Source organism: Temnothorax americanus, unplaced genomic scaffold, assembly GCF_048541705.1.
Source record: "Temnothorax americanus isolate GAGA-0224 unplaced genomic scaffold, ASM4854170v1 Scaffold9, whole genome shotgun sequence".
Classification (NCBI taxonomy): Eukaryota; Metazoa; Arthropoda; class Insecta; order Hymenoptera; family Formicidae; genus Temnothorax; species Temnothorax americanus.
The window spans coordinates 5227099-5254926 of NW_027509812.1; the positions used below are offsets into that span (position 1 = coordinate 5227099).

Below are 27828 nucleotides of genomic sequence, written 5' to 3' on the forward strand. Positions count from 1 at the left end.
TCGAGAGAATTTTTAGAAGATCGACATTTTAAAATCAGATTTATACATAGTTACACAGCGAGAGCTCTTATCTCAAAAACTTAGTTTACAGTTTCTAAATACGTTATTAAAACATAATTTCGTCTTACCCACCATTTCGATCGCCTCCATGGTGAACCATTGCAGGCAATCAAATTCTCGTGTCTGGCCGACGCGAACAGGTACGACCGCGAATTACAAAACCGTTGTAGGTGATATTAATCCTTGCAATACGCGAACAACGAAATCGAGCTACTAGTCAAAATGAGAGCGTGACAACGTTGCTTTGCGAAGGAAAAAAAATCAATTCGACAACCGGTCAACTTCTCGATACTAGCAATAAGGTGGCAGCACCTCGCCGCGATTTCTCTCGTCAGTGGCAACGTCGATGGCCGTATTTTTTTTTCTCCTTTCACGTTGCTGGCAGATTAGGCTAATGCGATGGACCAGATGAGATATGGGCCAGCGAATGGGAGTACAGTACTCGCATGGCAGGGGCGTGACTGTACCCTGGAAACGGCCGTGCCCGGGGCCGCAATCGTGACGTAAACTAAGTGCTGGGTGGAGCCCCGTCTAGGCACTACCTACTCGATGGAACCATCATACTCTACCTCGAATGTCACGGGGGCAGTCTAATGGTTGCCGGTATTCTTGAAAGGCGCCAGTTTCGAATAGTAGTTGAAGATAACAAACGTATAATTGTACACTGTTTAATTATGGTATTAGCCTAGATCCAGCTATTCCAGTCCTCGATTGGACCCGTCATCGACGTGCACCATCATATCCACATGTGGCACGTTATCCGATTCAACATTTGAGTGGTTAGGCATAACAGCTTTCCATTTCTTTTTTTTATTCCAATAGGTTTATTTTGTATACGTACATTTTCTAATATTTCCGTGGACAATAAAAATCTCGCCTTTGTAGTTATAATATATATTTTACTGGTGCCAGAAGTGGTAAACTTCTATTGCATTTTCATACAGATTATTAACTCTTTATATCAACTTTTGTATCCTCACTCATTTTGAATTGTCGTCTATTCACTCATTGTTAGTAAATCGTAAATAATATCACTATAAATCTTCATTATTCGTATTCATTGATTTGTATAATGCGATGAATGTATGATGTGATGATATATGTGATGAAAAAGCATCCATTGGATAAGCCGATGTAACCATTTTGTTGAAATCCATAGTATATCCATAACAGATAATTTGAATCTGAAAAAAAAACAAGAAAAAGTATTTTATTATTATTGTTAGAAATATAATTTATAACTATTATATATAAAAATATTGGGAAAATATGTAAAAATAGACATATGAGGTAAATATCGATCATGCAATAAATTAATGAGAAAAATATAATAATTAGAGAGACGAAAGAAGAAATGCATGCGTTCAATGAATAACATTGCAGCATAGTAGCATTGACATAAAGTAAGAAAAAATAAATGTAAGGATCTTTTCTCAATTTGTTCGACGCGGCACTGGGCAATACTACTTTACGTCACCCTAGTCGTGAAAGTTTATTGAATTTACGAGGTCGCGATATTTTTAACAGGGAACAATGAGGGAACGTATTTGCGCCAATCTCGCGTACTACAATGCATCCGAATGACCTCGGGTGAGAAAGGGCAGCAAAAGATTTAAAAAAAAAACGTCCGTCTGCGTCGAACAAACACTTTTCAGTCTATCAGCCCTCGCACGGTAGTTTTTCATGTCCCGCTTACTCGTTCCAACCCCTTGCTCATTCCCACGCCATTCGTCTGTCTACCGATATTCGTCGGTAGGGCCATATCTCCCGGCTACTTTTCAATTTCATTCGACGAGAGAGAGAGAGAGAGAGAGAGAGAGAGAGAGAGAGAGAGAGAGAGAGAGAGAGAGAGAGAGAGAGAGAGAGAGAGAGAGAGAGCGCACCTCGGCGCGCTGCACCATTCCCGCCGCGTGCCTCTTCCTTGCCGTCCCTCTTGCCCCGTGTCCAATTCTGGACGACATAAATCCGATAAGTTTTTATTATTTAGCATATCTGTGTAGCCGGCGAGCAACAGCTACAGTCGTCACCTAGAATCCCGTTGAGAGGTCGCGGATGGTCGCTTGGTAGGAGCAACACAACTGGTAGAGAGCGGTGGGGGACCGAAGTCGGCGGTGTGGCGCAGCGGCGAAATTTCTGTCGCGAGGCTACGTAGCACGGTTGGCGGTCCCGGGGGATGCCCCGTTGATGTCATCGGGACATCCGGCTAATTGCGAGGATGTTTTGTTAGTTTCTCGGAGTACGCGAGTCTCTCCCCTTACAAGGTTTTGCATTTAGCCTTTCTATACATCGGCGACGTGGACCCGGACCCAAACTTCCTAAAACACCTGGAAATGCGCCCCGCTCGAAATAAATTCGCATTAATTCAGCAAATGTCAGCTTGTATCTTAATAGCGTAGAAAAAAATTATAAAAATCTGACCAGATCACATACATGTATAGCTCTCTATCTAAATTCTGGATATTCATGCACCTCTCCATCAACACTGTCTAATATATAAGAGTGTCCGATTCATAAAATAATACTGTACTAATTAAAATTCACTTAATGACATTAAAGAATGCTTCAAAATATTCAAATATATTTTTGCATTGACATATTTCAAAGACATCATATTTACGATTTACGATTTGAATACTTAATTTACGTGATGCAATTATTACAGTATCATCTTAAGGACAAATATCGAGCAGTCGTTTTTCACATCGAGTAGTTTTGATACATTATAAAATACTTTACAAACATACGTTATTTTATATTGAGCCAAAATAAATGAATAATTTAATTGAGCAAGCTATAAAGTTCTCGATGAACATATTGTCGAATATTAGAGAACGTATATTGTTTGTGATGTGTTAGACATGAACGTTATTGAAAGACGCCGAGTTCGCTTGGCGGTTTACAGAGCAGTAACGGCGTTCGGGGATGGAGTGAAGTATCCTAGGGAGGGAAGAAAAGAGAGAGGGGGTAGCGATATTATTGATTTATGTTCCGTTATACGTTATGTATCCAACGGCGTCCTCCGCAGCATACAATAATTCGCCTAAAGCGCAACATTGTTTACACCTGAGAATCGACTAGACGACAGACATTTTTTTCAAATTCTCTCTTTTGCAAAAATAAAACGAAAAAAGCATGTTAATGGGCATGCTTCTTTTCGTATAATCCTAGGATTTGAAATGTAAGAACTAACTGAAAAGATTAATGATACGGTTATGTTTTATCATACCTAGACTTAGTTAGAAATTTCTTCGTAAGAGTATGATTTATGTCATCTATTAAAAAGGATTGTAAAACTACGGTATAAGTACATAATAATTATTATTATTAAATAAAATGCATTGTAAATAAATATTCTAGTAAAGAATGCAAGAAATCAATGTCAAAACGTGAGCAAATCTCTCAGCATCGTAAAGCCAGTTAAATTTAATGTTCCTATAAATTCGAGCGAACGTTCGAATCTCCATAAACTCCTGGTAATTGTCTACATTATCGGATATCTCCATCGCGCAAATCGAAACTGATCATCACCTAGCGGAAACAAACGCTGTTGCGGAAGCAGTCGGGACAGGCGAGCAAGCATCGCGTATACGGACTACGGGCATTTCCAGTAGAAGTAGGCGTTCGTGATATCAATTATCTTCGATACGATTTACATCGTACGAAATGCAGCGTGTATGCGAGGATTGTGTCGTTGTGATGCGCCCACGGAAATTGAGTGGGGATAGCCGGGCGGGGCGCGGCGAGGAGACAAAATCGTCGAAGGTGGCAATAGTGGGGGGGTCAGCGAGCGGGAAGCGCCGAAAATTGATGCATTCTCTATGCAAAATAGCAGAAGCACGAGGCTAATAGTAGCCGGGCAGCACGCAACCAGAATTCCTCTATGGCAACCGCTTACCATTCTCTCCTCTCCCCTCAGTCAAGCTTCTACCTACATCACCACCTCCGTCACCTACGTCCTGGACAGAATCGAGAGCGGCATAGAAGCCGTTAACACTCTATTAACACTAACGACGCTCATACATAACAACGGTGCCGCGGGGATAGAATTTATGGTCTATTAATGAGGGTTACTTTATGCGTTATGTAGTTGTAGTCGTCATGCCGACAGGTAGTATAACGTAAATTTTACGAGGCCCCGCGCGCGCGCGGAGAATCCGTGTATGCAATAAGTTACTCGTGAGACCCGTTATTAATGTGTTTACACTAGATATTCGTGGATTCGGTCGGCGCCACTTTTCCTGTTAACCGCCGGAACAATTCCCCCCCGGGTTGGACCAAGTGAATTAAAATCTGACCGTTAAACGCCCATAAGTATAATGAAGCATGCGAGAGCAGCCCAAGAGTTAGCACGCACAAAGTATATATAAAGACATAAATTTAGACCGTGGATATACAGCAGGGATATAGCAGGCTCCTCAGATTAGAAGGCACAATCTTATGTCCTTCTTCTGCTATATCTTCCTAAATCCGTGTGATTCTATATTAATTTACACTCGAGTCAAAAGTTCATTATCTAGACATTATTGTATACGTTTCCAACTCTAAGATACGACTGTTTAATAAAAATTGATGAATAAAATTGATTTTTTTTCCGTTAAGTTTAACGTTTAATCTGTCATCGTAATATTCCTTATTAAGTTAAAATTACATATTCCTAATTATGTTCCGACTTCATTATTGATATCATATCTACAAATCCAATCAGATATACAAAATTAAATTTCTCAAAATACTCCAAACTTTCAATTCAAAATATATTCTTGCTAACTGACGTATTCTCCAGATAATAAAACACATTTCATGTAATATGTTATTGCGCTAAATTTGAAAAAGAAAGGAGAAAGCAAGACCGAGAGAGAGAAAACAGGTGTACTTGTAATCTCTCGCGAAATGCGAGTAAACAAGAAAGTTAACGGGCTCACCGCTCGTCGAGCGCAGCGTAGTCGAGTGCCAAAGTTCATCGTGAGATCCTGCCCTCCTCACGGGCTAAAGGAGACGCGGCAAGGCCGGTAAAGTGATAAAGCGGCCATAAATTCTAACCGCCATCCTCCCACCGGCTCCTCTATCTTGCCGGGGTCTCTACCCCGCCGACTCCTCGCTCTCTCACCATCCTCGGCTATCTCACTCCCTCCGCGTTCGTCCTGCCTATATACGGATTCCCTTCTCGCCCTCGCCTCGAAATGCATTTGCAACGTGGATGCACCTGCAACAACCGAATTGGCAAAGGTCACCGTGCGCTCCGTTGCCGTTGCTTTAAATCGTAAATACGCGCGATCCACTATATACAGATTACAGATATACTCACTTGACGATGAATTCTTCTGCTTCTCTATCTCGCATGACCCAGATTCGTCACCCAGTTCCGGAAGTGCGATAGCATTACGGCACTTCCGCCAATTATACTCACCTTTCGTCGCGTCAACAGATGCGACAGATAACATCGTGTCATTTCATCGATCTCTTTACAGCAAGATTTTAATTAGCGGATATATTAATGTGATCGCTCGATTTATATTTAATGTCTCTATATATGTATATATAATCGCACAAAATATTAATAAAGTAATATAAAAAATATGCTTGGATATTAGTTGATTATGCGTTGACAAAATGCGTACAAATTAATATCAAATTAGACATGGTTTAGATTTCTCAAGTAAGAAACATCTGAATTGCTTTTGCTACTGTTTCGCACATGATCTAAATATATATACATGTATATTAGAAAACAAAACAATATATCTCTCAATTTCTTTATACTAGTCGATTCTAATCACATGCACTTATAAAGTGATCATTTTACATATTCTATCCTAATATTGCAATCGAAATCATTGTGTCATTTGCATAATGTAATTTCAAATTAACAGGTATGCTTTGGCATACGGAAAAGACATTTAGAAGCTAATCTTCGTGGTATTAAAAATAATAAAAAAAATAAAAAAAAACCAGAAAATTCCAAGGATGAATAATCGAAAAGGGGCGAGATAAAACTCGCGATGTCTGAAATTGAATCTGATATTTGACACTTGAGGCATGCCGGACTGCACGTGGACACGTGGAACGAAGACGTCTGATGTCCGTCGTGGAAAAATGGTTGCAGCTGCACTCGGTCGAGATGTCGAAATCCAATATCGCAAATCCGAGCATACCTACCGTCTAGGCGAGCTAGGCACGGTGTGTTCGTTGCAGCGCAGGGGCGAACAGACAGAAATCCCAATAAATCATCCCGTCACGAGCCGTGAGCCAAGGCGGGGCCTCTTGCTTCGTATTAGCCAATAATAATCCTCTCCGAGGTGGAGGCCATCTTGGATTATACAATGGTTCCTTCCGCTGCAATTCGTATAAACGCAACCTCCGGCTATGCTGGACTACTCTCTCGAAAGAAAGCCAGTGGCGTACTAATCGCGATATCCTCGTACGAGTATAGAAATCATGATTTCACGCTGAGAATCTGAGAATCCGACTGGGAATCTCGTCTCTCTACTCCCGCGCCGATTGACCGCCGCGAGATGTAGATTCTCGAATCTGCATAACGTCGTCGCGCGATGCGATGTAATGATAAGGGGGACACGACCGTTGTTTTTATTTTTTTACCACATCCCACTTCATATTCAACCACAATTTATTTCTCGTTTTCAAACACAGCTATTATAATTAATATAATAATAATTATTATTATTAATATGGACAGACTCTTATATAATATAATACAATACGGTTTAGACTCGTCGACATGATAGCATGTATAATACTATTATATCCATCGTCTCGTCGTCTTCATCATTATACATGATACATATTTCACTCGCGTATAAGACATCGTTTTACCATTGCAATCATCATCAACGTCGTCACTGTCGTACTCTTTATGTATACATATAGTTTACATAATGCGAGACACTACAAAATAACTATATACGTTTGTTGTAGCTGTAATAATTATCGTATATATTTATATTTAAATATATATATATTTATATATATATAATTTATATGTATATATATTTATATATATATAGATTTCATTTTTATTTATATTTTTCTTCTTCGATTTATATCGTTCGATAAAGTAGGGTTGCCCACGTTTGTTTTTTTTCGGCTGCTAGGCACACCTGTACTTAAGTATTTCTTCCGCACAATCGTTGGAACGAATGCATTGTACCCGGTCTTTTGTAAATAGGCAATGTGTATATACTGTTTCTCGAATTTGTATCTATGTATCGTGTGTATACGTGTATTACGGTGTGCGTATATATAATATGTAGTAGAATATATATGATACATATACACTTTGTGTTTTTTCGGTCGGGGCAATGCGTAACCATGGTGACTCAAGTGTGTAGCTGAGAGATAGCAAACCTAATCGCAGATCGTACGTCATGCTTCGGGAAAGCATGTTAACGCGAATTTTTATTTAGAACAGCGACGTGACGCGTTCTCTCTACTTAAATAAATCGCGGCCTGTCTCCTAGATTGTTGACTCGCGTGTAGCGTATCCCAGAACTTGTGCTCGTCGTCCTAGTATTAGGTCGATTCCCGGTAACCTTGGCACGGTTGTACCTTGTAAAAATCGCATAAGCATTCCGCGTAGACATTAAACATTGCAATACAACCATGAGAGATGCCAAGATTACTAGATTTATTTAATTTTAAGGAGAAGTTAAAAACTGTAATACTGTTTTTCTTTTTCGATTTAAATTATTTTAAAACATTTGACAATCAGGTAATTAAAAGTAGCGGTAAAATGAAGGATTTTCAGAGAAAATTTTGATAGAAAATTCTTTTATAATCAAAATCCGTAGAGTGCGACACACTGGAGAAACCGTAAGTTCATCAGCGGACGACAACGTGGCGGCTATCGAAATATTGTCATCCTCTTACTCTAGTTATATTTTTCGTCGAGTCTCTCTCTCTGCACTGAGTAATCGAGTTACCCGCGAAACTCAACTCATGTGAATATCGTTACTATATCGTATCAATAAATAGTGATTAATTAGACCTCTGCTACCGTTACTTTGTAAGGTTTTTTTTTTAATATAGTAAACAGGTACCTACTTTACCTACGCGGTATCGTATACAGGGTCGCGGCTCGCGATTCGATGCCGCGACGTCAGACGTCGCCTTTCACATTGCCCTGCCGATAATTTAAAAAAGAAAACTTTCATCTCCACATATATACTTTTCACATGACTAATTATATACAAATGCATCTTGTTTGTCTCTCTTGTGTCCACCGGGACGTCGAAATGAAAGTTTCATATATATACGTATAGAGCAACTTCGGCAATTTTTATTGCTTGTATTTGGATGTCCATTCGATTTACAAACGAAAAGATCTTATAAATAAAGTTCCGAAGTCACCCTAAATTGAGTCTCAATCTGTGAAAAATTTTTTTGGAATCATTAGCTAATTTGAATATTAATAACGCACAGTTAAATAATTATTTCTACTGATAAATAATTATATCGGCCCGAATGTCCTCTTGTTTTAGCGACTATTGTACACAATATTCTTGTCTCGCGTTACGGAGTCTATCAGTCTTCACATGGCGGAACTTATAATCGATGAGACCGCACATCTCACGAAACGTTCGAAATAGCAAAAAAAATCGGAAATTTCTCGTGTATATAGTTATGGCAATCTCCTCTAGCTGCATTACATAAGCAATACATTTATAATGCCTTGATCGTTTTTTTTTTTTTTTTTTTTACATTTACAAGTATACATCGAAGTGTGATTCAGGGATCGAATGAAGCGAGTACAGTGAATGCATTAGTCAATTTAGTGCATTAAAAAATTCATAAAAAAGGTGAAACCAGTAAAATGTATTCCGTATTAACGTGTACTAATATATTTTAAGAGATTTGATATACCGAAATTTTATCTGTACCTTTGTCTCGCGTGTTACGAAAACAATATTAACCAAATATTTTACAACCATGAATTTAAGTTCGATGGATGACGATGGAGCGAGGGACTTGATTATTTATACATTTTACGTATTTGGATCGAAATACGATACCTAGAAGGTATAGAAAATTATAATGACACTTTCCTGAAATGCGACAGGAAGTCAGGAACTCTTCGGCGCATACACGTACGAGGACGACGTTTCGTAGTTTGCTTATTCGATATTTGCATATTAATAAAAAATCAGATGAGATTAAAGAATCGCGAGATTGCAAAAAGAAAAAGAATAAAGAATCGAAATCTGAATGTGCGAAAACATGTTTTTGTGTCATTCCTTTTTTTAAACGTCGTTTCGTATTTACACAACGTGTAATCCGATTTGGATATGCGAGAGTATACATCAGCATAAGGATTTCGTAATCTCTACCGATCCACCAGTCATTTCGTAGAGATATACTCAAGGAAATGTTAGAAAGTGGTACATACAAATACCTACAACTTTATCTAGTACATTATAAAAAATATTTATTGTATAATCAATTAAACAAACAGAAAGATCCACTTTGCGGTATATATAACATGTATCAATAAATATTACCGGACTAAACAATATTACGGTTTGAAAATTTACTCGTTCATTGACAAGCATTGCTTCGTCTTATATTTTTTCGTTTCTCTTTATTCTACTTATCTGGTAGCGTTTTTTTTTTGCGGATAGCCTAGTTAGAAAGGATCGGACTTATGTACATTTTCTTTTTTGCAAGTGCCGCCGCTCTCTCGCGTATTGTGGACAATAATAAATAAAATTTTCATTGCGCGTTTCTCCCGTGGTGTACGCTTAATATGGCGGATGCCGTTTCTTTATTTAGACGAAAATCCAATTAAAAATTCACGACCGCCACCTCCACTCACTGCGACCGACACATACCCGTTTACTTAACGCTATTTCTTTATTTTTATGAGTTAAATTTTAGATGTTACTCTTATATCGAATACGGACTATCTTAGTGACATACCTCGTACGTACACATTGTTTGCATTTACGTTCAGTTTTACGTTCTACTTTTTGCATACACTCACGGTACTTGGTTTAATTTACGTATATCTTGTAATTTAATGCGCATATATACGAGTAAAGATAAAATATATATTTTGCATTTTATTCCTCCCAGTTAATATTATGAATTTCCCTTCTCGCGTTATATATAATATATGTATATACTTTTAATCTATAAGTAATAGGTTCGCTATCCAATAGATACAAAAGTTTATTTTTCTTTAATTGCGTACGTATTCGCGGCGATCGCTCACCACAATTATTACTCGTACAGCACCGAGGTCCATCATATCTTTCTTTTAATTTTTATTTAAACATACTTTATTGCACTATTCAACTTTTGTACATATTACAATCGAATTAAATGCTTGCAAATAGTTTTCGATTTGATAGATCGGTACTGCATCTCGAATTTAAACTTTATACGTACATATACTATACAATTTCGACAGATGTTAAAGCAATGCGCATAAGTAAATCATAAGAATCTCATCTCGTAGATTATTATCGTTCTCTCTCTAGCAACTAGCAACTTACAAAGAAAAATAGATCGGTTTCTAGAAGTTGGATACATGAAATTTTCTTTTAGTCATAGCATTACAACAATTGATATCAAAGAATAAAGAGTTCTTCCTTATCAGAAATGGTAAGAAGCCTCGAATCTCGCGAACGGCGCATCCCCTTTCTCTACCATTTAAATATTATAATTTGGTTAATATAGTTAAAACTACATGCAATTTGCTCGCAATAAAATATGTGCATGAAAATCCATATAATATCGTACAAGGTTGCATGTGTGTCGTACGTTTGTATAAATCATTCATCAATAATACAACTGTCGTACTGACATTTGTCGTACTTCAGAAGGAAAAAAAGATCTTGGTACAACTTACGATTTAAAAAAAATCTGAAAAATAATAACCTCTATATATCCAAATTACATAAAACTGAATAACGAAACGAAAATGTAAAAGACGGATTCTTTCACGAGACCATGATTGGCTAATGGCTAGATTACACGGGCGATTCAAACACGCGCGATAGCGAGCGACCGCCGCGGATTTTCCGCAGATTTCACACAGTTCGTTGCTCCTCAAGGACAAAGAGTTTTACATAAATAAATTTCTCGAGAAGGAAAGGCTGGTCGCACACATTGCTCGATCGACGCACGAGCGCGAGCTGGACCATACGTTACGTATATCGATTACACGTTTTATGCCACTCTCTTCGCCTCTTTCTCTCATCTTTAATGAAGAGATGGTAAGGAGCCGAATTCTGCAGCGAGTTAGAAGATTGACCACCTCTACAGGCATTTTTCGATCGCTGTTCATAATTAGCACGCGGTTATTAATATCGTTTATTACGTATATCATTAATTATGGTGTATACAAGATATACACTAAATCATTATGTCGAATCTAAGTTTACAACACAGCACAAGAATTCACCGCGGCGGAATATATGGGCTCGCCTGGCTACAACGTGGCCGGGCTTTCCTGAATCTCCCGATACGGCATAATCGAATCAATTCATCGAACCAGATCAGACGATCGAGTTGACGAGTGCCCTGATACCGCTTGCCACACTTAACACACGCTTGTTTCAATATAAATGTACAAATTGGATTCTTGCTGATTCGATCATCTCTCACATTATACGAAGAGTGTCGTCATGTAAAAACTAAATAAAAAATACTAGAATTCTCATATAAATAGTATAGTAGAAAATAACTTACAAAAGAAACACAATATCACTCACATTGTCAGTTAAGAAGACTAAAATAAAGATTGTTTGAATGCGTTTTGTACTATACCAAAAAAAAATTGAAAAGCAGTATAATTGTTTGGAATGATAATATGGAATTAAATTATTGTATGTACAATATATAATAAAAAAAAAGTTTCTTTTGGTTAAGTTAACTCTAAGCCACTATTAAGGTGCCAAGCGGTTTCATGCCAAAAGCATCCTATTCCGAAAATACGCTATGTATTATAACACTTGGTAACTTGGCGTCATGTCGCGCGGAGCAAGAGCAAATTTTCGATAGCTACTAATGCAAATAAACTTTCGTTCTTTGAGTTATCTTCTTTCAATATTTACAGTAAAAAGAAGAATTGCAACGCTATTACGAGTATAACTATTGCATTTGCTCTTTTTAAAAAATTCTAAAGAAAATAATTTATTCGAGATCACATTACATGTCCAACATTGTAAAAGATATATTACGCTATATACATTATTTAATATAAAATTAAGATATTTTAAATATTATCAATAGATATATATTATCAAATATCATAATATCAAATAATTGTTTTTTGAAATCATTTGAACCATTACAAGTACAAACGAAAAAGTTTCTTGATCCAAATAATAGATAATAATATAAAATACATTTCTAAATTATCGAAAATAACGTCAAAAAAATTGTAATTTGAACATCTTTTTCCAAGCGGACACGTTTTTTAACTAAGAAAAAACTGCTTATGTACATTATATACTCGTATTTTGAGCAATATGCGTTATAGGAACAAATTTTCCTAACTATCGGTCAGTAAACGGGTAAGCTACAGTTTTATGCATTATCAACATAAAAATGTAAGCTTATGCCGTTGGTGTTCAAAACTTACTGTTCTTATCAAATGTACGACGATTCAACGAGAAACAAAGCAATTTAACCGATAATTGCATATCATTAGCAATCTTTATAGACTAACCTTGCGATGACGCTGATGAAGAACTGTCAAGTCCATTTGACTCTGCTCCGCCGAAGGGCGCTGTTTCTTTTTTCATATTCACTTTATCATTCAGCACTAGTCCGTCTCATTCACCGGTCGCCTTTTCCGCATACAGCATTTCAAAAACAACGCCATGACCATTATATTTATACATCAAAATCCACTGATCTTCCATGGAATTAGTTTTGCACACACTTGTATCACTGTTCTCAGGATAAGACGTAAGACTTGGCGATTTTCCTCTTCCGCTTCCGCACTGCTCTTCCTGTCCACCTCCTGTATCCCGCCGTTACTCGAATCAGCTCTCTCGAATTTTATCAAAACACATTCTCAAAGATCACACTTGGCACGAATCATAAATATCCTCGTTAGAGCCACCGCGCGGTGGTTATTGAAGAAAGAAATCTATCTAAACAATCCTCTAACGACACTAAACCGCTTACCTATCGCTAAATACAGACGCGATGGACATCTTCGTACGGCTATTCTATTGATCGTTCTACAATTCTACTTTACGATGTAAGAGAATAAATAATAAAATGCTCTCCTAAGATTTCAACACGATCTCTTTTTTTTTTCTACCATACTCGCAATTGGATTCGCGCATATCATTCTTTCTCAGCAGATTTAACTCTTAATTTAACTCTATCATTCTGAACCATGTCTTCTACGTGCGTTAGTAAAGACCAACCGGTCATCGGTCACTCGCTTCCACGATTTCACATTAAACATACATCTTTATCCATATATATATGTTGTACATATATATATGTACATATGTATGTATGTATATATGTATATAGGCTATATATATTTATATAGCTTATATATATATATATAGGGCTTTAGTATACAATAATCGATTAAATGTAATAGAGGTTGACGCGGTTCTGATTAGCATGTGATCCAGTTTTATTTACTCTTCTCGATCAATAACGATTGATCCACCTTATTCACGCACATTGCCGCAAATCCTCTACTGACTCGTTTGTGCGTCTTTGCTTCGTTTTGTTCTCTTCTTCTTGCTCCTTCTCGTTCCTTCACGTCTCTGGGTTTATCGTAAGTTCCCTTCTTATCGTCTATTCGTCATCGAGCGCTCTTACGGGTCCTTCTACAACTTTCTCGCCTTCATCATTATCTGCTTCGTTTTTGGTACAAGCAACATGATTAACACGACAAAATAAGCGTCATTGCTTAGAGGGATCATTTGGAGGTCATCGATGAGGATTGGGGTTTTGGGTGGGGAAGAGGTAGTGCTGGAAACAAGGTATTAACGACCCTGAGAGAGGTGGAAAGGAAGTTCCACTCCTCGGAGAGCTCTTTTAACCCTGCGGCGACGTCTGCGGCGAGATTTCAGTGTCGCCATCGCCCGAGCCCGGCTCGCCTTTCGTCTTGTTCTCTTTCTTCCACTTCATCCGTCTGTTTTGAAACCAGATCTTTATCTGCCGTTCCGTAAGACATAGCGCGTGTGCGATCTCGATGCGTCGCCGCCTAGTAAGATATCGGTTGAAGTGAAACTCTTTCTCCAATTCTAACGTTTGGTATCGTGTGTAGGTCTGTCGACCCCGTTTCCTTTCTGAAACAAAAAAATTAAAATCTCAAATTAATATAAATTGTTACATGTTCTAAAATTATGTTATATACATGCATAAAAAAAAGTTGAAATAGCCATATATTATACAAGATGTTTTAAATATCGAGTACATTATAAAATGTTGGAATACATATTCTTTGACGAATGGCGGTTGCGCTTATACATAGACGAAATACAGCTACAAGAATAAAACACGCGGATACTTGGGCCATCTTATCTTTAAGCTATACAGACAGCTAGTTAGGTAACGCATATTTAATAAATACCACAGCCTATGATCGGCTTAACTGGCCGGTAGAGGTTTTTGTAAACCTTAACGAAACGAAAATACCGCCGCGACTGAAAAAAACAAAACTCGGTATCGTAAATGCAGTTCCGCATATGATAGATACCTTAGCGATATCCGCGATATGATCTGCGGTCGGTGCGCGGTACACGAATCGCGAACAAGAATATTAATTATGGTTGCCAAGAGAGCGAGAGAGGCGGAAAAGACGGAGGAAGATACTAAGGAGACAGAGCGAGTTGACTCTGTGTGAGAAGTCTCGCAACTTTACAAGGTATAAACCTCAAAGGGTTTGGTTCGGTTAACCCGCCATACGAGTGTGAGAGAGAGAGAGAGAGAGAGCAAAACGAGAATGCTTCAGAATGGTATGAGGGAGGGAAGAAGAAAGAAGAGGCGTAGGGATGAGAACTGGAAAGTAAGGAGGGGAGAGGTGAAGAAGGAGAAGAAGAAGAAGAAGAAGAAAACTCCTTGGCGAGCATTCGAGGCAAACGCCGCCCGTCGCGCTGTCGGCCGATGAAGATGGATGGCGGTTCTGCTCCGGAGAGAGATGGAGAGATCGCGTAGGTTCCTGAACCGTTCGACTAGACGAAGAGGACGAGATACGGAGAAAGAGAAAAAAAAGCACGCGTTAGAGAAAGAGAGGGACAGAGAAGGGAGGATAGAGAAAGTTGGGAACATGCCCTCTTATTCTCTCCCTTGGGCTACGCTCTCAAATTAACAACATACCAATCTCTAGCGCTCTCTTATAAGCTTTAACGATTTAGGCAACTTCCTTGGCTCTCTTTCTCTCCGACGTTTTAAGTAAAATAGCCATTTACTGTTCCACCAAAAATGTAATAAATATTATAAAAAAGTAATTATATATCGATCGTCGCATAAATAGATATAAAGTATGATAACAAAGTTTTCATAAATGCTTTTATCGAATCGTACACTATATGAGCAAAATATCATAATTGACTGTCAAGCGTACTGTTCTATGAAAGCTTGCATCCTATTAATATTCATTCGTCACACCGTTAATGAAGATCATGTTCTAGATCTAACGATAGATTATCAAAGCGTCGGAGAAATACGTGGAACATGTTGAAGCTCTATAACACTCGGAAAATTCCGATCTATGAACTTATATTTAAGTAATTTTATTTATAGTATTTTATTCTATACTCTGCAAATAAGTAAATCGTATTCGAAATCGAAGTTTATATGTGATTAAAATTTAAACTGACTAGCAATATTAAGACGTAGCAACTGTAATCGTATACGTAATTTTTAAAATGCTAACAAAATTCCAGGCAATATTTTTATATAAAAATTATATATTCATCTAAAATACATCTACGACCACTTTAAATAAAGATAATGCTGAGCTGATGCAGCGTAATAATCAGGTTTGTTTCAAAAGGTCACATCGCCCATAAATCCTCTCATGCCACTAGATGTTGCAGAGCAAAGAAATGAATTATTAAACGCTGCATCGAGACGAGTCTGTATTATTTATGAGCTAAAAACCTATAAAGTTTCCGAGCCGATTTGATCATTGAAAACTAAAATCTCGACTAGCTGTATCCGGCTATGAGAATTAGACGGCAGACAATGGTACGTGAGTTGAGTGGGGTTAATTAAAGGGACAGCAATATTTTGTGTTCTCAGACGTATGTACCAATATGATTACACGCTTTTATAAGATATAACATAAAAAGAATCGAACTAATATTGTATATCGCGAAATCAAAAAAAATATTCTTAAGGGTTCTCAGGTTTCACAATAAAAATATATCCTGAAAAGTGTTAAATTCTAAACTTTAAATGTCAAAATCTAATTTTTTTTAGTTTAAATATAAAAAACCAGTTTTTACTTTTGAATTCAACGTTATTATATATTCTCGCATTAAATAACTTATTATGTTTTTGTGATTTCATTGATATTTCTAATTGTAAGATACTGCGTGACACATACACGCAAGCACGCGTACGCGCGCATGGAAAGAAGTCCTGTAGTAAGAAAGTCATACCGATGGCCTAAGCTTGCGCCGGACCGGCGCGGCGCGGCGTACCAACGCTTGCCACGCTGCTTTCGCGGACGGAGGTGACTTTAAACGCGGAGCAATAAATTAACGGCGTTGGGTTACGCAAGGATCAAATGTCCCCTGGAGTATGCCCGGGAGATTTATGGGTCTGCCTTCACTGGCGCAGCATGAAGGAACGAAACAGAACAGAACGTACACAACCGTGCGGCTTATTATAGGCTAGTTGCTCCGCATCTCCGCGTCCCCTCCTGCCTGACTAGTCTTTCAGGCCCGCCGCAGGATACACGCAGGACTTTTCAGATTAACAGCTAGCCGGATGTTGTAACCCGCTAATAAGGTGCGGCCACCACTCGCTGCCCAATTAAGCTAAGCTTTACGTGGGCACTATAAGGCCAGACCTTGAAACGTTCTTCGATTAGATATCTTAGAAGTACCATTAATTTTAGCATTCCCTCGCTAATCAGCCTTGGATTGTATTTATATCGTTGATGGACATTAATATTAATTGTGCGAAATTGTTCGGATCATAACTATATATAAAATATTTTCTTGAATAAACACATCCAGATGCAACAAAGTCGACGATTGAAATTCAATTTTTAATAATACAAACTAAAAACTTTCTTTTCAAATGTCAAGGTGTCTTGAATATACACTTCTTGAAAAACATATACATATTCTTTGAAATAATTTCTATAAAAAAATAATGTAGAGAAATAAATAGTAATAATAAAAAATGATACGAAACTGTTCTAACTTTGTCACGTATTTTAGGTCAGACAATTTATCTTCTTTTTTAGTAGCAAAATGAGTTAAATTCTAAAATATTAATATTTTATTTTACCATGTTTTTCAATGTGCAATTATTTATTTAGTAAAATTATAGTTTCAATTTAAAATTAGAGCAATTTAAATGTTTTATATAGTTTAATCAATTGCAAGATTGATTAAATTCTACAGAAGTCAGTAAAAGAGAAAAATATATATTAGACCGCTACATTCATAGAGGGAATTCAGAAACCCTCAAGAAGACCATCAGAGTATCCGATAGGCGGTTTTTCCTCCTTTGCTTTCGCTTTCCTCTTTTTTATCTTCCGGGCAGACGAGCAGACAGGCGGACAAGAAGATGGAGTCTGAAAAAGCCCCGAGGTAGAAGGTCGAGATAATGAGCACCGAGAACAGCTCGCTGCGACATATGCATCTTTACGGTATCACTCAAAGCATTAAAATTTACTTTTTCTTGCACCTGTTACTCTTAGATGCGAACAATATGGCTGTCCCATAAAACTTGCGATTAAATTCTAAAGTCTATTCGACAAATAGAAATTTTCATTTTATACAAGGGCCTAAATTGATTGTTGGATACGAATATACGTAAACGAATAAATCAACTCGTGTGCAATTAAATAGAGGCAGTTTTGTCTTTCGAGGGTTGAATTTTAGCCAAATATCGAATAGGAAATTAAACCACGACCTCCATATCGTTCACAATTGCCTCCATGGCGGAGCTCCAAAAGAAAACGGTCCCAGGATTTCTGTGGATTCATTCATCATCATCATCCGTCCCTTCCACCTCCTCCTACTGCCTCTATTTCTCTCTCTCTCTCTCTCCCTCTTCCTCTTTCTCTTACATTCGTATGTATACATATGAGTGCATACATATACACGCGCATATCCTCTCTTCTTTCTTTTTTTAGCTCCTCCTTTCCTGCCCCTTTTGAACTCCATCGCTTTTCGAATATCTCATGAAGCCGCCATCATTATGGCCACCAATCTGTTGAGCGGCTAGTTGGATTATAATAAAATGTGTGTGTGTGTGTGTGCATATCGGATTTGGAATGCTGATTTTTCTTACTTGTCCTATCCACTAATTTACTTTTTAAATAACGACTACATATTTTACTTATATTTGATGCATCGAATGCCGTTTTTGCTTCAAATATTTAGCAAAATTGTATTACATGACTTCGAATTTGTAACTGTAGCAAATAAAATATTATGTTAACATAAAATATTTTTATATGTTAGTATCTCATGCGTGATATTTTATTCGATATTATCACACAATACTTCTTTCCTGGCCAATAGAAAAGTGTATAACAGGAAAAAGAAAGAAGTACGTTTTACAGTGTTAAATTCCGTTCGTTTAATTAAATTGTTTTTTATTTCCTTTTGTCAATAACATATGTTTCGTATCGCGAAAATTTATTTGCAGCATGTATGTTCTAAACTTCTCAGGATACACATTACATAAGGAATGTAATATATGAGCGTGCACGCACGTATGCAATAACGGAAGCTTTGTAACTGTATCACACCATGCTTATTTGCCGATTGAGAATATATGAGGGGGGAAAGGAGTGGAGATGTCATAAATCTTTTTACAGAGGGTCGCAATTATCTCATGCATTAAAAGCATCGGTGGTCGGTCTCCTTTTCTCGAATCAACACTTGGGATCAGAATGCCAAATATTGAACGGTGGTGTTGCAAGTACGTTGTATTATCCAATATGAAAAAGATTTATGTTGAGATTTTCGAATGTTATCAAACTGACACATGGCAATAATTTTGTTTGTCTTTCAATATGAGAACTATTTAAAATTTTTTTAACTGCATTAGAATAATAAAATTTTCTTTGCGTCATGAGACTCTGTGACAAAATTCTGATATAAACATATTCTAACGGAAAAATGCGGAGAAATGAGAATTCTTATTGTCATGCATATTTATAACAGTGTCTCTTGAAATCTTGGCATTAACCAAGGAATCTATATGTACTTGCACGTCTTTGCTTTGTAGTGCAACTAACTATGCCAGAATTTCTCGACTTGTGTAACGCGTCCCACAAAAGATACCAAGAAACCTCGGCAATTTCACTACACAAATACTTCAACAGTACCCATAAAAGAGAACTATATACATAATTCACGAAAGTCCGAGTGTAGCAAATTTAATTCCAATTCGTAAAACACGATGTAAAAAAAGCAGAATACGTGTAGTGTAATAAAATTAGTTTGATATGAGAAACTCTATCGAACTTGTATGAATTTAAAATTTTACAACAAAACATAAAAATACAGATAAACACGAAGTAAAAAAATCTTCGAAATTATCAAAAATAGTAATATATAATACATTTTAAATAGAAATAAGATAAAATAAAATAATTTCAAAATAATTAATTTTAATTTTTGAAAAATGATGTTCTTATATTTCTCTTTTAAAATCTTTTACTTTCTTATTAAAATATTGCGGTGTAAGGGAACTTCAATATTTTTGTACAAAAAAATGTTAAAATTCTTATAATGAAATGGACAAAATTAGGTTTATAAGGGCAATAAGGGAATAAGACGAAACATTCCTAAACGTGCCGACATCTATGAGCACATTCAGGGACTTGAGCCATTTTCTTCGTTTAACAGGCAGTAAACTACAAGCCCCAGCGTCGTCATAAGCGTAGTGTTTATCGGCCAGTCCTGAAGCAGATACTTGGGATCTGCTTCTGAACTTAACCGAAAGATGGTACGAGCAATCATTAATGGAAAAAATATGTATAAGCACTAAAAAAATTGAATATTTCTTATTTTGATGATTTAATTAATATGTACCAAAGTTGTAAAAATAATATCACATTTTTGTGTATTGCAAAAAAACTTATCGAAAAGTTGCAATCTTTTTATAATTATAGTCATACTAAAATTATATTACAAAATAAAAGTATATATATATATATATATATAAAAGCACAATTATATCTAAAAACGTATAAAAACTAATTTAAAATAGTTTTAATTAAAATGGTTTGCTTAACACGCTTCAAAAATATATGTACGTACAACAAAAAAATCGTAATATTTAAAAAAGAGAAAATATAACCCAGCAAACACAGAAAACACCGAGTGAGCAATTTGATAGCAAATGTTTGCTATAATGTTTGCTGGGCTATATTTTCTCTTTTTTGATAGCAAATTGCTCACTCGGTGTTTTCTGTGTTTGCTGGGAAGGTATTTTTAATATTTAGATATTGGCACATACCTTTGATTGTTTTCTATTGTTTTTGAAACTTATTTTTATAAATATTGTGTCACAAAAAAAATTAATCGTGTCACTCATATACTCTCCACTGACTTTACATTCGAAGAAAGATATATAGAGAAACTGCTTCCAGAAGAAACGACGAGTGACTGAAGAATATGAAAGTGAGAAGGTACATAAGAGTGGTTCGCCAGAATTTTTTGTTTCAGACAGATGCTATACCTTTGCAAAATTAGGTAATATGGGGATACCATTCTTTGATCGAGAGTGGGTCGAACTATACGTCAATAAAGAAACGGAGAAGTGAATGTGGAACGGTTGGCTTAGCAGGATTCCATAACTTATTCAATTGTGTGCATCCAAGATTTCTTCTACCTAAATGACGGTCTAGCCTTATTGTTATTCCTTTATGGCTATGCTATACAATGCCACAAATAAACATACCTCCGAAAAGTGTTGAATACCGTAAAAAATGCGAGAAGATTTGTCAAATCGTTCACGAATCTGATCGAAACACATATTTAATTGCACATATAAAGCATTAAGTAGACATATACATAATAAGTATTTTTTTAACCAATTCTAAATTTTTAAAAATATTAACTTTGTTATTCAACGACGTGTGTGGTGTAAGAAAGAATACGACCAGTTGAACCCATGAGACAAATTGCAATGGTTACAAATTTATAAAAATGTTGATAAATGTTAATAAAAACGAATGTCTCGACTTTGAGACTTCAAACGGCAGTCACATGAAAAAAGAACAATGGTTATTGTGACCTGATGAATGAGCGGTGAAACTAAGAGACAGACTAACAGGTCAACGCAATAAATAACTCCGGTCGCGATGTATCTAGCGACGTTGTGCCAATCCTGAGCCAATGGCTACCGTACGGATTTGGCTTAGTTTTGTGCTCCGTTGCATAAATACAAAAGTTGGCTACTACCTGTTACCTGAGAAACTACTTACTAGAAACCTAGCTTTCTACGAGACTTTTGGTCACGCATCGAATAAAACGTTGATTTTATTCTTGAAAGTGAGGTCACGTTTTCTTATTCTACTTAATTTATAAAAAAAAGTGCCGTATGTAATAAATTTTTTTAACAAATTTTAATATGTTACGTTAAAGCGAAATATATATCTATTATGTGCAATTTTCAGAGCTAAAGTTTTAACAAATTATAAGACTAGTGAATTTAATTTATACTATAAAATGTTTTATCTTTTCGCAGTTGATATCATTGCACATATTAATTGCTCATTCGTAAACGTAAGTTGTGACAACGATTTCAAGTTTAAGAAAAGAAAGCGCATCATAATAATATGGATTTTCTAAAAAATTTCTTACTTACCAAACTGGCTCCTCATCCAAGGATACAATGGGCTCGGTAAATTTGCAGTTGCCGCACCCTGAGGCGCGCCTTGCTGCTGTTGACTGAGCGACGATGCAACGACGCCTTGATGCTGCTGAGCTTGCTGCTGCTGTTGCGGGTGCATTCCACCTTGTCCCTGTTGCGACGTAGTTTGAGATTGCTGTTGCTGCTGGTACATCATATGTTGCTGCTGTGCCTGTAGATGCTGATGCTGCGATTGCTGCTGCGGATGCTGCGATTGCTGCGTCTGCATGTGTGGATGCTGGCTGTGCATTTGATGGTGCATCTGCGGTGTATCGACGAGAGGTGGACTATCCGGTCCGTCGAGAACGCTGCCTTGATGATCGACAGCAGCCGCCTGAAGTTTGCAACTGGCATAGACGATGGGGGTGGACGGATGTCCGTTGGGGGTAGGCGTGTGTCCCATGTGACCCATACCGGTGTTCGGAGACGTCGACCTGTAACCGGCCATGCCGTCCATACTTCCGTGTTCCTGTTGATGCTGGTAGTAGGCCGCGTTCCGCATGTCGATCCGATTGTACGGGGGAAACCTCGGATAAGGCATATCTTGCTGACCTCCCGTGGTTCCATAATGATGGCCGGATACTCCTTGACGTAACAAACTCGGGTCGCAGGGGTCACCGGCTTGCTGAGATTGTTGCTGGACCGATTGTGTCTGCTGAGGTACCTGTACGGCCGCACCGTAGTGCTGCTGATGCTGATGCGGGTGTTCCACCCCGCCATTTCGCAGGTCCGGGATATACGAATTCGCGAAGTACGAACTCATGCTACTGTCCCACCTGTCCCACCTGCTTATGTCACTTGTCTACGTTGCTGACTGACTTTCCTTTGGTTATCTTCAGCTGATCTACGATTCTTCTCTCTATCCTTTTATCTTCATAAATTTATTTTGTTTTGTACTCTTCCTGTGCGGACACACTGACACGTCTTTACATAGATACAGATTTATCACTTCGGAATTGCATTTCTTCACGAATCTTTTTTACTTTTTCTCACTCGACCCTTGTCATCTCACGCACTCTTGAGCAGCACAAGCACACACACTTATACATATATGTATATATACATATATATATCAAATTACCATCATTTTGGATCACATGTACATCATTTGACTTTTTATCACACTGAGCTCACTACCAAAAGTGAATGAAATCATAAACTGGAGCACTACAAAACCTTTCTAATTTAGCAAGTGGAGAAAGGGGTGAGTATACCACACGTATACACAAGGTGGTAGCGGAAGATAGTAATCAAAGTCCTTCGTCTTCCCCGGGGTGACACCTTCGTTCAAAGCGCCAAGCCACTCCAGACCCGTTTCGTTCCCCTGTCCACCCTATGATCAAAATTATGCCGCACCTGTAACACAAAAAAAATTACGTGTTATATTACGTTACACATACAGAAAAGATAAGTTACATTAATTACGCTTGACTCACATGTAACATAACGTGAAGTACTTTAGTGTAAATAACAGTTATGTCAAATTATACTAAATTTACAATATTATTAAATGTGCTAATAAATTATTAAATAATAAAATAGCATTGGGGTGATAGTTCGCAATTACCATGAATCTCATAATCAACAAGAAAATTTTAAAATAAATATCATTACTTGAGTATTTTACGATATTTGAACAAATAGCATCGCGGACGCAACTGAAACTTTGCATGATCCTTGTCAAGCGAACTGAATGAACTGAGCAAAGTTTAGCTCGTGAATGACAGAAGGCGAGTTACACATGTGCTCGTCACGGTGACGGCCATTGCACAGACGCCAAACTTATTACAGAGTTCTGTGGGCGGGCTAAGCGATCGTTAAATTTGGAAAAATTTCCAACCATTAGGCAGCGTGGCCACTTCCCACTGAAACCTTTCTTCCTCACATCAATCTCTTTTTCGGAAGCTTTGTAAAGGTTCCGATACGCACGTCGCATGAAATTAGTATAGTAGGTCGTACGCACAGATCACTTATATCTAACTCTAACTCAATATGTATGTCAATTCAATCATAAATACAAAAAAAATATTTAAAAAACAAATAAGAATAGCAATCAGTTTTAATTTATCTAGGTAATCGTCTTAAGTAAATATTTTTATTTAACCAAATTATAACACAATTTAATTTAAAAAAATTTAATTTTTTTTATAACTTCATATAGCTTCATGTTCATAGACAAATTTAATTTAATTATTTGAACATTCTATAAATTTTACTGCATTTATTATTACACACCACAAACTTACAACACACCACTTACTTAATAGTAAAATCTCAATAGCAAAATATCAAAAAGAATAAAAAAAATAAATACATAATATTTTATTAAATACATTCTGCAAGAATAAAAATATTTTTAAAAACTGTTCAAATAATATCGAATTAATAATGTTAAAATTAAACGATATAAATACAACGATTAATAATGTATATGACTGATTTTATTTTTTACTTATACATATATTATACCTATATGCATAAATACTACATATGTAACAAATTTCGACTTGCATCAATTTTTTAAGCTTCGCAAAAAATTAAAATAAGATTAATATTCTAAATAATATAAATTCAATATTTTTTCTTATTTTTTAATTTGAAGAAACATTAATTGCGTGTAGCAGAAATGTCACTATTATTAATAAAACAATACATTGCTTTCTTATCGACTGAAATGCGAGGGATTTTTGCCTTTTATGAGAACATATGTTGATCTGGAGGTTCAAGATCGAAACCTTCTATACCGACCCTATCCGATATATCCCAACACAATTAACTACAAGTAAAACTTACTTCCATTTTTGCAATTTTCTAATATTTTAGTTTCTTAAATTTCATTTTTATATTTCCATATTAGCTAAATAAAAATAGAGAACTAATTAAAGTTTTTAGTTAAAAAGAGTATCTATAAAACATTGCATACCATTTCCTTAAAGTATAATAGAAACTTTAAAAAATTAAGTTAATTTTTTTAAATATAAAGTAAGATAAAATTTAAAATATTAAATGGTTAATAAATGGTTATTTAAAAAAACAGTCCTTCAAAACCAATAATACAATTGGCATTTACATCGCAAAAAATTCGTCATTTCTCATTAGCGAAGAAATAAATGAAAATGTAGGTACGTATACACGTGAATGTACATATGGTATTGTTGCGGGTAAGGCATGACAGTATGAGTAGCGCTAAACACGGAGTTAGGAGCGCGTTTGAATGTGCAACGGGCAGCATAGCAGGGTAAAGGGTGCGAGAGAGGGTGAGAGGTGCAGCCCTTGGGAGTTTGCTGTACATGAGAACGGGTCGGACGCGGGACGATCGCGATTAACATTCCGGCCGCTAGCTTGCTGTTCGCGCGGCGCTTTCATTAATTCCAGCGTATTGATTCCACGGATTGATGAATGGCCGCCGATAGCGATTCCACGAGCTCGCCACCCCCTTCCCCAACGCCTCTCCTTCCTCGTCCCTCGCGTATAAATTCAACCTCTCGCAGGATTTGAACTCAATTCCCGCCCCGTAAATTCCCCTTTATGTATCCTCCTCTGAAGTGCAAGTATCTGAATCCTATTGACGTGGACGGCGTATTTTTGCAGCTTTGCACCCTCTTCCCCGCTCTCTTTAATTTAATAGCAGCGAAGTGTGCAGAATCAGTTATCGTTGCAGTTCATTCTCAAACTATTCTACGAATTTCAAAATTTTGTCAAATTGATTTAAATTCAGAATAAAACATAAGGAAGGGAGATAATGTCATGCTATTTGTAGAACAGTTATTCTTCCTTTTAATGAGGTATGACACATGATAATGGTGCCAAATCCGAGATACATACATATATCAGATAAGTATTTTAGGCCTCATTTAGTGGTGACATCGACCGGAAAGATCATAAACTAACTGATTATTTAAGGGTCTAAGAAGTGCATAATATTGTCGACAGATGGCGATAGTGATAGCACGGAAGAAGAGGAAAAAACGGGGTGGAGCATGTCTGACAGCTGGGTGGGTTCGGGGCCAAGGTGATTGAAAACAGGGTGGAGCGTCATGTGACGCCATGGTTGGATATGGAAGTGACGTCATATAACTACGATGGCCTCTAGTTAGCAAAATGGCCTCTGGATAGGAGTTTCTTTGTCCCAGTCTTTTATCTACTATATATCTCGACGTAATCGCGAGAAGAGAAAACGATTGAAATGCCGATTGCGTTCTATCAGTCGGTCCATTCCGGAAGAAACGAGTTGCATTCATTATGTTCCCACTCCGATTTTAAGAAGTAGCGAGAATAAAAATGTTGAAACATAAATAATAAATATTGTATAATCGAATATAAAAAAAAAAAGACAAAATTTAATACTTATTGTCGTTTCCCTATTAAGCCGGTATAAGAAGAACAACAAAAAAGTGTTGAACGATCTGTTTATACATGTATCATCGGTTGATGTAGATAAAACGGCCGGATAAAATAAACGACGTCGTTGCTGGCAGCCGTATCCCTAAAGATTGAGCCATAAATGGCACTTGGATTTGACAGTTATGGAACTCGTAGCTCGTGTCGGTCGTCCGCACCTCGTAAAACAGTCATAAACCAAACGCGTTGTAAACTAAACGTTGTATTTCTGATGCCACGTACAGCAGCGGAGTTATATTAAAAAGTTACGAGCTCCTGACCTTGTACTATGTAACACTTAGTGCGTGTAAGATGGCAGCTCTTCTCACGCTCCTCTCACAATCAGATGTTCAGACGCTTAAGTGGCGTACGATATTTTGAGAAGCAAGAAGATAAATAAAAATTGATGCACATTTAATGTAAAACATATAAAATTAGAGGTGTAACATGGCAATCAACAAGTAATATATGATTAACAATAGCCACTGCTATAAATCATTAAGATCAACTTATATTTTAGTTAATATCACGATTATTTTTTATTCTACAAATAATATGTTAATATGGTGATTGACTATACTTTCACAATATGGCCCACACACTACAAGCAATTACATAAAATGGGCGCGAAGCGGAGCAGTAATAGCTATCATTATATATAACATATAATTTGGAACAAGGGAAGAAAAAAGAGTTAACTCCCAAAGAAATAAGACGATTCATGCAAGGTTATTAAATAGAAATCGATATAAATTCGTGAAATATCATGATTTCGGGATACACTTTGTTATGTAAAATGATCCATCCACAGAAATAGGATGACAACATTTTTTTAACTGTATATTATACCACAATCGAATTTATTATATGCATTCGATATTGCTGTCATATGATTTATTCGCTTCGGCGGAAGTTCTCGGACATTAAACCTGTCTGAGCTAGCGACCATTGTGTACAATGAATTTACATTTTAACGCGTTATTATACATATATCATAATTTTTAATAATGTTGAGAATTACGCATATAACAATGATAAAAGAACGATTTAATTAGATCGGTTAGCGTTTCGTTTCGTATTGTTCTAAAATGCAATATTAATATGCTATTAATTATATCAAATACAAATGAAGAATCCACAATTTCATTCTCGCCACACAAATCTCACGTTAAAACTGAATTTTATAAATCATCTAATAGCGTCGTTCTTTTCCTGATGACTATAACTAAATAATAAATGTGACATTTGCGTTCCGCGACATAAAAATTAAACATCGGAAATATAATACGTCAAATAATAACGCACAATGTGTGAAGATTGTAGAAGAAACATGCC

General features: G+C 36.7%; 1 protein-coding gene and 1 long non-coding RNA gene across 9 annotated transcripts in view; both read right to left on the reverse strand.

Moving 5' to 3' along the window:
- LOC143907832 (uncharacterized) overlaps nt 1–6511 on the reverse strand; it is a 49008-nt gene extending 42497 nt beyond the window's left edge. For all 3 annotated transcript variants that reach the window (XR_013259991.1, XR_013259989.1, XR_013259990.1), the window contains exons 1-3: nt 5366–6511; nt 4983–5263; nt 133–1244 (exon numbers count right to left, since the gene is read on the reverse strand). This is a non-coding gene — a long non-coding RNA (uncharacterized LOC143907832). The remainder of the gene's footprint in view (nt 1–132; nt 1245–4982; nt 5264–5365) is intronic.
- Nucleotides 6512–7376: 865 nt separating this feature from the next.
- Antp (homeotic protein antennapedia) overlaps nt 7377–27828 on the reverse strand; it is a 111282-nt gene continuing 90830 nt past the window's right edge. For all 6 annotated transcript variants that reach the window (XM_077425653.1, XM_077425657.1, XM_077425656.1 and 3 more), the window contains 2 exons: nt 22069–23469; nt 7377–14345 (listed from right to left, as the gene is read on the reverse strand). In XM_077425653.1, coding sequence (XP_077281779.1) covers nt 14092–14345; nt 22069–22876 — 1062 coding nt within the window. In that variant the 5' untranslated portion in view covers nt 22877–23469 and the 3' untranslated portion in view covers nt 7377–14091. The remainder of the gene's footprint in view (nt 14346–22068; nt 23470–27828) is intronic.